Source organism: Peromyscus maniculatus, chromosome 1 (genome assembly GCF_049852395.1).
Source record: "Peromyscus maniculatus bairdii isolate BWxNUB_F1_BW_parent chromosome 1, HU_Pman_BW_mat_3.1, whole genome shotgun sequence".
Classification (NCBI taxonomy): domain Eukaryota; kingdom Metazoa; phylum Chordata; class Mammalia; order Rodentia; family Cricetidae; genus Peromyscus; species Peromyscus maniculatus.
In genome coordinates this window covers 211,129,958-211,141,135 of record NC_134852.1, presented here as the reverse complement: position 1 = coordinate 211,141,135, position 11,178 = coordinate 211,129,958, and the positions used below count along the sequence as shown (strand labels likewise).

The following is an 11,178-nucleotide window of genomic DNA, read 5'->3' as shown; positions in this document are numbered from 1 at the left end:
TTTTCATAAAATTTGGATGTCCTTGAGATTGAGATAATTGACAAGTTTATAACAGCATTCATGCTTATAATTATACACTTGAGATTCAGAAAATTCTTATTTACAAGTAAAACACAAGAATTCAAGGTAAAGAAGAATTTCCTGAATAAATAAGTATATGGATGTATAATTTAAACCAGGAGACTACCAATCAAAAATACCAACTTGTCAATTCTCTGAGTCACAAGTAAATCCAAGTTTCATAAAAATTTAAGAGCTTTGGTAATTTCTACAGAATTCCTCCTATGTAAAACTTCTGGGGAATAAAATCACAGGAAAATGATAATAAAAAATGTGGATGCCTTGGTAGTGGCAGCACTCACTGCGGGAGGTGACGCCTCCTTACCTGTTCTGGGTTTGCTATGAAGTTGATGGCGGTGTGGTGGCGATCATCTTCCTGTAACAAGCTGAAGGTGAACTGGTAGTCAATCAGAAGACTGTCTGTGGGGAGAGGAGAGTCCTGACATACACTCAAGAAGGGGCTTCATAAAACACAGGAGTTGAGTGAAAATACACTGCACATAGCATTAAATTTATCATGAGATGCTAGCAGACTATTCAATTACAGAAAAATACAAATCTTTGTCATTAGCAGCAAAACATATGATATAGAGGGCTAAATTTAATTTACTTTAAATTAAATAAATAACAATTAGACCACACAAGCTGTGTCCCTACCAACCTGTACAGAAAGAAATCAACTGCACAATTTTTCAGACAAATCAGGAGATGCTCCAACTCCCCTCAGAATTTCAGAGATCACATTACTTATCTTTAGGGGAATTATGGAAAACTAAGTAACTGGCATTTGAAACACAGACCTTAATGCCAACATGTTAATGTGCTATAAATTTTTCAACTGAGTGGAGTACAGAACAAAAAGATTACAATTTAACATGTTTTGAATTTACACAAATGGATATAATTTGAAAGTATCTTTTTATATTGAATTATTGAACCATACCTATGGATCAAGAAAAAAAGGTGTAAAAAATGAGAGAAATGGGAATTAGAGCATATGAATGACTAGTGTTGTAAAATAAGGAATTATAACAAATTGACAAAAAAAAGTATCCTGGTGAATAAACCTAAATATTCATATAAAGGATGATGTATGAAATGTAAGTTCATAATATACATAATAACCAATAAATTAAAATAATCTAGTGTCTCTCATTTGATGAATGGTAAAATGTGGTTTATTTAGGAGTCTATTATTCAGACATAAAAAGAAATGAAGTACTGATATCTACACCACGAGAAATGAGTAAAATTAAAAAATATTGCACTAAATTTTTCAAGGCTGTCACAACTGAACACATATGTCATGATTTCATGCATATGATAGACACAGAGACAAATCCACAAAATGGTATCTAAGATCTAAATGAAGGGGAATTGGGTGCAACCATTAAAATGCAGACGCCTTATCTGGAGAGGATGAAGACAACATAAGATTAGGAAATGGTGGTGGTTAAATAACTTGGTGAATACACAATAAGCCTGCTGAGCTGTATGTACACTCTGACTACTACATCAAGGACAGCCCCAATAGTTGCAAACTATATACCATATAGTTGGTAAACTATAGACATCCAAGCTGTTCTCCATGTATGTGCACATATGTGTGCACATGTGTGCGTGCGCGAGCACACTCCCACACACTCACACACATTATTTGCAAAGAAATACTAATAGTTTGTCAACTGGACACAAGCTAGGGTCAGCTGAGAAAAGGGAACCTCAAGAAAATGTCTCCATCACACTGGAATGTAGGGCAAGTCTGTGAGGGACATTCTTGACTAAGGCCTGATGTGAGGGGCCCACCCCACTGTGGGCAGTGCCATCTCCTCAGCTGGTGGTCCTGAGCTGTACAACACAGCAGGCTGCAGAAGCCATGGATCCACCAAGCTAATGAGCAGCAAGCACTCTTCCATAGTCGCGGCTTCAATCCTTGCCTCCAGGTTCCTGCCCTTAGCAATGGACTAAAACTGTAAGCTGGAATAAACTCTCTCCTTTCCATGTTGCTTTTGGTCATGGTGTTTATCACAGCAATAGAAACACTAATCAGCACAGACACCAATCACTCTTACATAACAATTAAAATCAAAAGACAGGATGTATAGCCGTATTATTTATGGAAATGTATACTCACTAATGCCTTTCACATTCAAATACAATTATAGTAATTTAATGGGATAACAATATATAATATATTCATCTTTCACATTAAAAATATAAAATTAAATTTAAACTGTTTACATCTACACAACAACTGAGAGTAAACAGAAATATACAAATGACCCAGAAGGACTAGAGAGATGATGGCTCAGAGGTTAACAGTACTGTCAACTTTTGCAGAGGACCTGGGTTCGAGTCACAGCATTCACTGAAGGCTCATGACTTTCTGTAATCCTAGTTCTAGGAGACCCCATGCCCTCTCTGGCCTCTTCAGGCACTGCACACAGATGGTACACAGACACACTTCAATGCAAAGCCTTGCATACACATAAAAATTGTTAAAGGAAATGTCACATAAGGAAAAGGTACAACAGGGATTAAATTATAGATTTAAACTTAGAAAGTTCAGTTATATAAAGATTATTAAAAAGAAAAATGTTATCTTGTTACATCTATAGCAAGACTGTTTGCTAAAGGTGATATAAAACAACCACAGTAAAAACTACCACAAACCACTACTAACAAACCACACCCATATAAACATCTACAGGCTTCATCTCAGGGAGTATTTTATGATATTGATTGAGATCATGTCTAACCTAATACAAAAAATTAATAAACACTTTTAATTGTTATATACAGCTAGGTAGATCTTAATCTGTATATAGAGAAGCACTTGACATTTTAATATTAATCTATATTAAGAAACTTGATAGCCAATATTATCATTTCATATAATCCATGTGAAGATGTTTATATTTTCTAATGACACTATCAATAAAATAAACAAAAGCTCTTTATGGCTATAATGTATGTAACCATAATTTATATTTCTAATAATTATGTTCTGGAGACCTTGGATCTGTTTAGTCTATTAATAATTATAAAGATATATGTATGTTAAATGTCTATTTCTACTATAATAATTTATATTGTGTGGTTGATAATATTGTCACCTCAATCAGCTTATCTGGGGATCAGAGAACAGAACAGCCATAATATTAAACATAGAGGTTAGGCAGTGGTAGCACACTCCTTTAATCCTAGCATTCCAGAGGCAGAGATCCATGTGGATCTCTGTGAGTTCAAAGTCACACTGGAAACAGCCAGGCATGGTGACACACACCTTTAATCCCAAGAAGTGATGGCAGAAAGCAGAAAGGTATTTAAGGCGTGAGGAACAGGAACTAGAGCTGGTTAAGCTTTTAGGCTTTTGAGCAGCAGTTCAGCTGAGACCCATTTGGATGAGGACTTAGAGGCTTCCAGTCTGAGGAAACAGGATCAGCTGAGGAATTGGCGAGATGAGGAAGCTGTGGCTTACTCTGCTTCTCTGATCTTCCAGTATTCACCCCAATACCTGGCTCCCAGGTTTGTTTTTATTAATAAGAACTTTTAAGATTCATGCTACAATATTGTAGTTTCATTGACTCTTTGATTCCCATATTAGAATCACCTCACTGCCTGTGTAATTCAGATATGAAGAAAGTACTGAAATATAGTGTACATCATATCAATGCTAGAGGTTTACCATGAAGTGTAAAAACAATTTTAAACTAAAGACTTTAAAACAGGAGACATAAGTTATGAATGTATATCAAAGCGTATATTTAAAAAGGATGGACCCACAGCCAAGCACTGGGCCGAGCTCCTGGAGTTCAGTTGAAGAGAGGGAGGAGGAACCATGACAGGAAACCCACAGAGACAGCTGACCCGAGCTAGTGGGAGCTCACGGACTCTGACTGGCAGCTGGGGAACCTGCATGGCACTGAACTAGGCCCCCTGAATGTGGGTGACAGTCGTGTAGCTTGATCTGTTTGTGGGGCTCCTGGCTGTGGGAACAAGACTTATCCCAGGTCATTAACTAGCTTTGGAGCTTATTCCCTACGGTGCGATACCTCGCTCAACCTTGATGGGGGGGGGGGTCCTGCCTCCACTTGATACGCCATGGGAGGCCTCAGCCTCTAAGAGAAGTAGATGGGGGGGAGGAAGGGGGGGCAGAAGAAAAGGGGTGACTACAGTTGGTATGTAAAATGAAAAAATTTTAAACAAATAAAAACAGGTATAGATGTGCAAATAGGAGAAATACTTTGAATTTATTGTTTCTTTTTTAATTGTCATGTTCATAGAAAAAAATGTCTACCAATAACACTCCAAAATGAAAGTTTCAAAGAATATCACAGCCATGTGCTTTGTAGAATAATCCAAACAACAGTATGCTAAAATCCTTGTGCCTCAAAAAACTATAAAAAGCTTGAAAAGAAATAAATAAAAAGTGAATGAACTGAAATAAAATTAATAGTTGACAGAATCTGACAAATATCATTAATAACTACTGATTCATACATAGATTCATTTAACTCATCATTAATCACAAAATATCAGATTGGAAAATCACCAAATCAATTCATATTTCACTTACAAGTGACATGCTTTGCCTATGGGAGGAGGAGGAGGAGGGCAGACAATGGGAAAGAGGAAGCAGACATTGAGCAAAGACCCACGAAACGACACTGGTGTCACGAGACATGTAAGGTATCAACATTGGATGCCTATTTCCAATCACAAAAGGGCGTCTAATTTACACACTAAAATCTGACTTAATAAAGAAACTACAGCCACAGAGATGCAGCGAGTGCCCAGCATGCATCAGGCCCCAGTAGGCTTCTAGCACAAAGGGAAGAAGAAAGCCTAGAGAGTCTAAGATCATAAAACAGGGTATTCCCTTTGGGTTCATATTTTAGATCAATATAATAATGATTAACAGCAATTTTCTTCGGGTAGAATCATTAGGGATTTTAATTTGCCTTTTAATCTATCTTTGTTCTAAAATGAATATGCATTTCTTCTATTGCTGAAATTTAAAAGGGGATATTTTTAAAAGAATGTACAGATAACATCATTTTCTTGAAACTGATCTTTAGCAAGTTTCCATATAATATACTTACATGGTTAACAATTAAATTAACATAGTTATAATCACTTCCAAAAATGACATCTCATTTCTAATTTGCATGCTTCTTAGATATAGGCCAACAAAAGCGTAACTCACAGATCCAGACTCTCACCCTAGTGTGACGTGAGGGAAGGACACAGAGTAGAGCAGCCAGTGTCTGTAGGGTCCTTCAGTCAGCTCTGGACTAGAGTCCATGAAAGAAAACAGTGCTAGCTTATATAGAGTGAAGATTTACATGCAGAAATAAATGATGAGGAAAACAAGCTGCGTAGCTTTGAATGTTATCTGATGTCTGTAACACAGGTACAGCAAGTGTAACTTGACAAGAATCACATGGCCTTCAAACATTGTTAAACAGCCCTAACCAATGAACATGCGCACACACTAACAGTTTACGTGTGTGTGTGTGTGTGTGTGTGTGTGTGTGTGTGTGTGTGTGTGTGTGTTATGACAGTCACACAGTACTGTGTGTGGAGATCCAACGAACAATAGCTGTGTCCTCAAAGTTTCATTTTATATGAAAAAAGACTAAATGTGTAAGGAAAATAACTTCACACCATGTAACTTTAGACGGAAATGAAAGAGCTGTGATGGCTTGAGAGGGAGAAAAGTACCAAAAGTAAACACCACAATCAAATATAATTTGGGCTCTTTAGGTATAAACAGATTAAAGCATCAAAGATTCTAACTACAACCAGATTTCCACCACATGTGAGGCTGTGTTGTGAGGCTACAACGCCATATGCACAAGTCAGAAACTGGGTCATTTATAAGGAAGAGGTTTTGGGGAGTTCACATGCCTACAGCGGGGAGTTCAAAATGCCTGCCTGAGCCAGCATCTGATGAAGACTCACTGCTGCATCACCCAAGGGAGGGAAGAGTGACTTCAGCCCTGCCTGTCACGTGGTGCCTGGTGCGTCCTGGCCTTCAGGGTTGGAAGGAGCCTGGATCTGTGTTCACCACCAAAGCCAAATTCCGGCCAACAGGCCAGAACCTACTCAAAGACCAATCCCCATTAAGCCGTCAAAAGTCAAGTAAAAGAAATTCACTAACAAGACATAACATACAGTCCAAAAGAAGAAAACTCTTTGACTCATATTTAAAGCAAAACAAAACAAAAACCAGAGTTGTCTCATCCAATATAAGGATTAACTCATTTCAGCATTCTCCTTGTTCTGTAAGATGTAGCTTTCTATGGTATTAAGACTGACATTTGCCTTTTTTAATTTATTGCTACAATAATGTATTAAAAGTATTTACTCTTGTGTATCCACATAAAAATATTAAACCTAACAAATACATGCTCATAAATAATGTTTCTCAGTCTAAGACCTACACATTAATTAGATAAATCAATGCCAACTAAAAGCCTATGTGGTGGTATTGTGTTCACCAAAATATTGTGTACCCTAATAAATTTATCTGGGGTCAGAGAACAGACAGCCATTAGATACAACGGCTAGAAAATGGTGGCAATTACACCTTTAATCCTAGCACTCCAGAGGTAGAAATCCCTCTGGATCCCTGTGAGTTCAAGGCCACATTGGAAAAGGCCAGGCAAGGTGACACACGCCTTTAATCCCAGGGAGTGTTGGTAGAAAGCAGAAAGGTATATAAAGTGTGAGGACCAGAAACTAGAAGCATTTGGCTGGTTAAGCATTTGGCTGGTTAAGCTTTTAGGTTTTGAGCAGCACAGGTCAGCTGAGAGCCATTCGGATATGAGGACACAGAGGCTTTCAGTCTGAGGAAACAGGATCAGCTGAGAAGTTGGCAAGACTCTTTAAGGTTCCTGCTACAAGCCTACGGTGAGATAAATGGGAAAGCATTTTTTTTTTATTTTTATTTTTATTTTTATTTTTTTTGGTTTTTCGAGACAGGGTTTCTCTGCGTAGCTTTGCGCCTTTCCTGGGACTCACTTGGTAGTCCAGGCTGGCCTCGAACTCACAGAGATCCACCTGGCTCTGCCTCCCGAGTGCTGGGATTAAAGGCGTGCGCCACCACCGCCCGGCACATTTTGTTTTTAATAATACAAACTAAAGCAAAATTTGCTAAGTAACAGAGCTGAGCACTTACTAGAAAAGTAATGATTTTCAAAATAGGTACCAAGTTAGTACCTCAAAAGTTATCCTGAATTCTAAATAACAATAAAAGTAAAATTCAGTCATTTGTTAAAAACTAAAATATACCTAAATGTCAACTACTTGAAAAATAGAGTAAAGCACGTAGCTACAGTTCAGGTAGTAACATAAAGAACGGACAGACACACAGACGATCACAAAGGGACTTTATGAAAGCTAATTAATGCCAGGCTTTCACGTTTAGTGTCAAAAATTGTCATAGATTCAGTCTTTCAAGTTTAAAAGTTTTTGTTAAAGTGTTTATGACTTTTAAAATTCATATAACCAAGAAGTACCTATCTTTAAGGTCGTGTGTTTTTAAGTTACTGAAGATAAATTCAGTAATTCAGTATGGACCGGGGCTGACAGCTTCCTCATGTACTCTGGTTTGACTCTAATTCAAGGACTGGGCTGTAAAGAGGGCGGCCCTGCTGAATCACACTGGTCAGCAGTGTTCCCACCTCACTGCACTCAGTGAGGATTTGCAGCTCAAATCCTGATCTAACCTCAAAAGTCGGAAAGTTTCCCTTTACACCCCATTTCCTTTCCAAGTTCCCTCGCTCTAAGGGGCGCTAACAATGGCAACACTGCCACCTAGTGTGTGAGGACAGTCTCTCCAACGCCGCCTGTCCAACATGAGAAAATCTCTAATAAAATAGTCACTGTGGCTAACGAGGAAAGGGTGACCAAGTGGGACCAGGGCATCCCGGTGCCCTGGTAAGACAGGGATAAGGAGTTTGGGACCAGCTCAGATTACACGGCAGAAAACTAGAATATAAGTTTATAACTGCACACTTAGCACAAAAGGAAAGAATAGAGACATTTCATGGATGCGCTTTAAATATTGACTACATTTTATATTGAAAATATTTCAGATGTGTAAAGTTAAATATTTTATTTAAATTGATTTTACCTATTCCCATTTGCTTTTACATGACTCAAGTTATATTTATATTAGACAGCACTGATCTAAAAGAAGAGTTATCTTAGTTTTCAACATAAATGGTTCAAGTATTAATAAATTATATAATGAGTGGAATATAAGCTATATAATATGTTAATAATTGTAACTAGTCACTATTTGGTGTATATATAAAGTCTATACAAAAATAGTAAAAGGCCGGCAGTGGTGGCGCACGCCTTTAATCCCAGCACTCACTAGGCAGAGCCAGGCGGATCTCTGTGAGTTCGAGGCCAGCCTGGTCTACAGAGTGAGATCCAGGACAGGCACCAAAACTACACAGAGAACCCTGTCTCGAAAACAAACAAACAAAAATAATAAAAGAATAATTTCTAATTAAGAAAAATAGGCAACAAAAATAGTCTATTTAAAATAAAACTAAGAAATACAGAAAGATCCAGGAAAGCCACTGATTGCAATTGAAAAGCACATATGAATAGATAATTTCAAAACATACACTAAAAACTATCGCCTTGCAAGATATTCAGGACAAAATTTAGAACAAAATAATGCACACATTAGTAAAACAATCAACCAAGGGAGAATAAAGATGAAGCAAGGACTACAGCATCCACCGTCCATGTGAACACCAGCAATGAGGACATCATCAAGTGTGAGAACCACTTTGTTCTTACTTAAGTATTACAACTGAGAAATGAAGGTGGATTTGGAACAATGAGCTTTGTGCAATCTTGATAACTAGAATCGGCACACTGATCAGCCATGTCTGCTAAGAACAAGAGCAGTTCCAACCACACATGCTGCATGTACTCGAGATGAAGACACAACTCGGAAATGTTCTTCTCCACCGAAATCTGAACCTGACTAAGCCTCTAAACCAGGGATTCTCAGCCTCAGGTTGCTATCTGCACCTGATGATTCCTGGTTCTAAACAAGGCATCTGAGCCCTAGAGACTGGCAGGCAGAACCTCAGCCTACCTCTAGTCACTAACTACCCTCTACCTATTGCCCTCCTCCAGCTGGGAAAACAAAACATTTCCAAACACTGCCAAGTGAGGAGAGGGTGCCTGAACTAGCCTACGCCGGTAATCAGATTGGTGAACACCCTGAATGTCGTATCATTGAGCCTTTATCCAGTAAGTCATGGAAGCAGATGCAGAGATCCACAGCCAAGCACCAGGCTGAGCTCCAGGAGTTCAGTCGAAGAGAGGGAAAAGGGATCCTGTGAGCAAGGGTTCAAGATCATGATGGGGAAATCGACAGAGACAACTTACCCAAGCTTGTGGGAACTTATGAACTTTAGACCAACAGCTGTGGAGCCTGCATGGGACCTGACTAGACCCTCTGCATACGGGACACAGTTGTACAGCCGGGTCTTTTTGAGGAACCCCTGGCAGTGTGATCAGGATCTATCCCTGGTGCATGAGCTGGCTTTTTGGAGCCCATAACCTATGGTGGGATGCCTTGCTCACCCTTGATGCAGCAGGGAGGGTCTTGCTCCCGCCTCAACTGAAATGTACTAGGCTTTGCTGACTCCCCATGGAAGGCCTTACTCTTTCAGAGGAGAGGAAGGGGGGGGGGGGAGATGGGGGAGAGCAGGAGGAGGGATGAGAAGAGGGTCTGTGGTTGGTATGAAAAAAAAATGAAAAAAATTTCTTAAATAAAAAAAGATTTGGAATTTTCTGCATTGTCAATAAATTAGAAAAATATAAAAATGTACTTATTTAGAAACTTAGAAAATCATATAAAAATAAAAACTGAAATAAATTATGGAAAAAATGATGCTAAAAAGAAAACTTTATCAAATGTGGCAAAGCAGCAACAAAACCTTGGGACAAAACCAGCAACAGGACACAGGTCGCCAGTTCAAGTCATTAAAAAAAAGATATCTGAAAATGGAAAACTGATGGATGAGCTGGAAAACAAAGTCTTCAGAATGAACAAAACTAAAGATGGATTAGGTAAAACAGATAAATAAATAAGTACATAAATGTCTTTTAAAGTAACAATTTAAAAGCACCACAACCAGAGATAGAGATTGAATGACTACACTTTGTGAAAAAGTTCACAAAGTGCTGAGGACATAGCTCAGCCATTAAAAGCTAGGCTCACAACCAAAAGGACAAAAAGCTCACATAGTATTTTCATTATTATTGCTTTAAAAAAAGCAATGTTTAAAATTCCTTCATAAAATCTAATCCCACAAAACAAAAATATGCATATAAAAATAAATAAAATATAACCAAAGATATTTAGGTAGAAAATAATGTACAAGAAAGACAGACTACATTCACTAACATTTAAGTAATCCTGAAGTAATGATAAAGAGGTAACAGTCTGCAATGTTGAAGTAATATTCCTTGAAAATGTAATTTACTCCAGAACAAAAAGTTTAACATTAGAAAATCCAATAATGAACTTCACTATTTAATAACAGAAGATAAATAAATGCATTCAGAAGCACATTTTATAACTCCCTAAGAGAGGAAATGGTATAATTTGAAAACAAAGAATATTTTAAAGTAAGGTAAACACTCCCCTTAATAATGCGTCTGTGGTCATTCTTATGGCACAGCACACAGAGACAGCACACGGGAGAATAAGGAGCCGGGCATCGCCTGGGGCACAGCCAGCAGCTCCTTCAGAAGTGAACACAGCTTGACTGCAGCCTCGACTCACTGCTGGCTTGGGTCTGTGTTTGCTCTGTGCTTGCTCACCTGTCCTGCAAAAACCCAGGTCTCACTATGGAGCCCAGGCTGGTCTCAAACTGGCCACCCTCCTGCCTCAGCCTCCCAACACTGGGATTACAGGCATGTGCCATCACATCTGGCTTAACACACAAATTGTAGGCATTTGCCCCGGAAAAGAAAACATCTGTCCACACACAGACTAGATGAGTGTTCACAACAGCATGTCTCCAAAGAGTGAGACTGAGGAACACTCTAATTAACCCATCAATTTCTAAA

The 11,178-nt window shown here is 38.4% G+C and overlaps 1 protein-coding gene across 4 annotated transcripts in view; it reads right to left on the bottom strand.

Moving 5' to 3' along the window:
* Atrnl1 (attractin like 1) overlaps positions 1 to 11,178 on the bottom strand; it is a 587,588-nt gene that overhangs the window by 418,706 nt on the left and 157,704 nt on the right. For all 4 annotated transcript variants that reach the window (XM_076563387.1, XM_076563388.1, XM_006978477.4 and 1 more), the window contains exon 22: positions 386 to 480. In XM_076563387.1, coding sequence (XP_076419502.1) covers positions 386 to 480 — 95 coding nt within the window. The remainder of the gene's footprint in view (positions 1 to 385; positions 481 to 11,178) is intronic.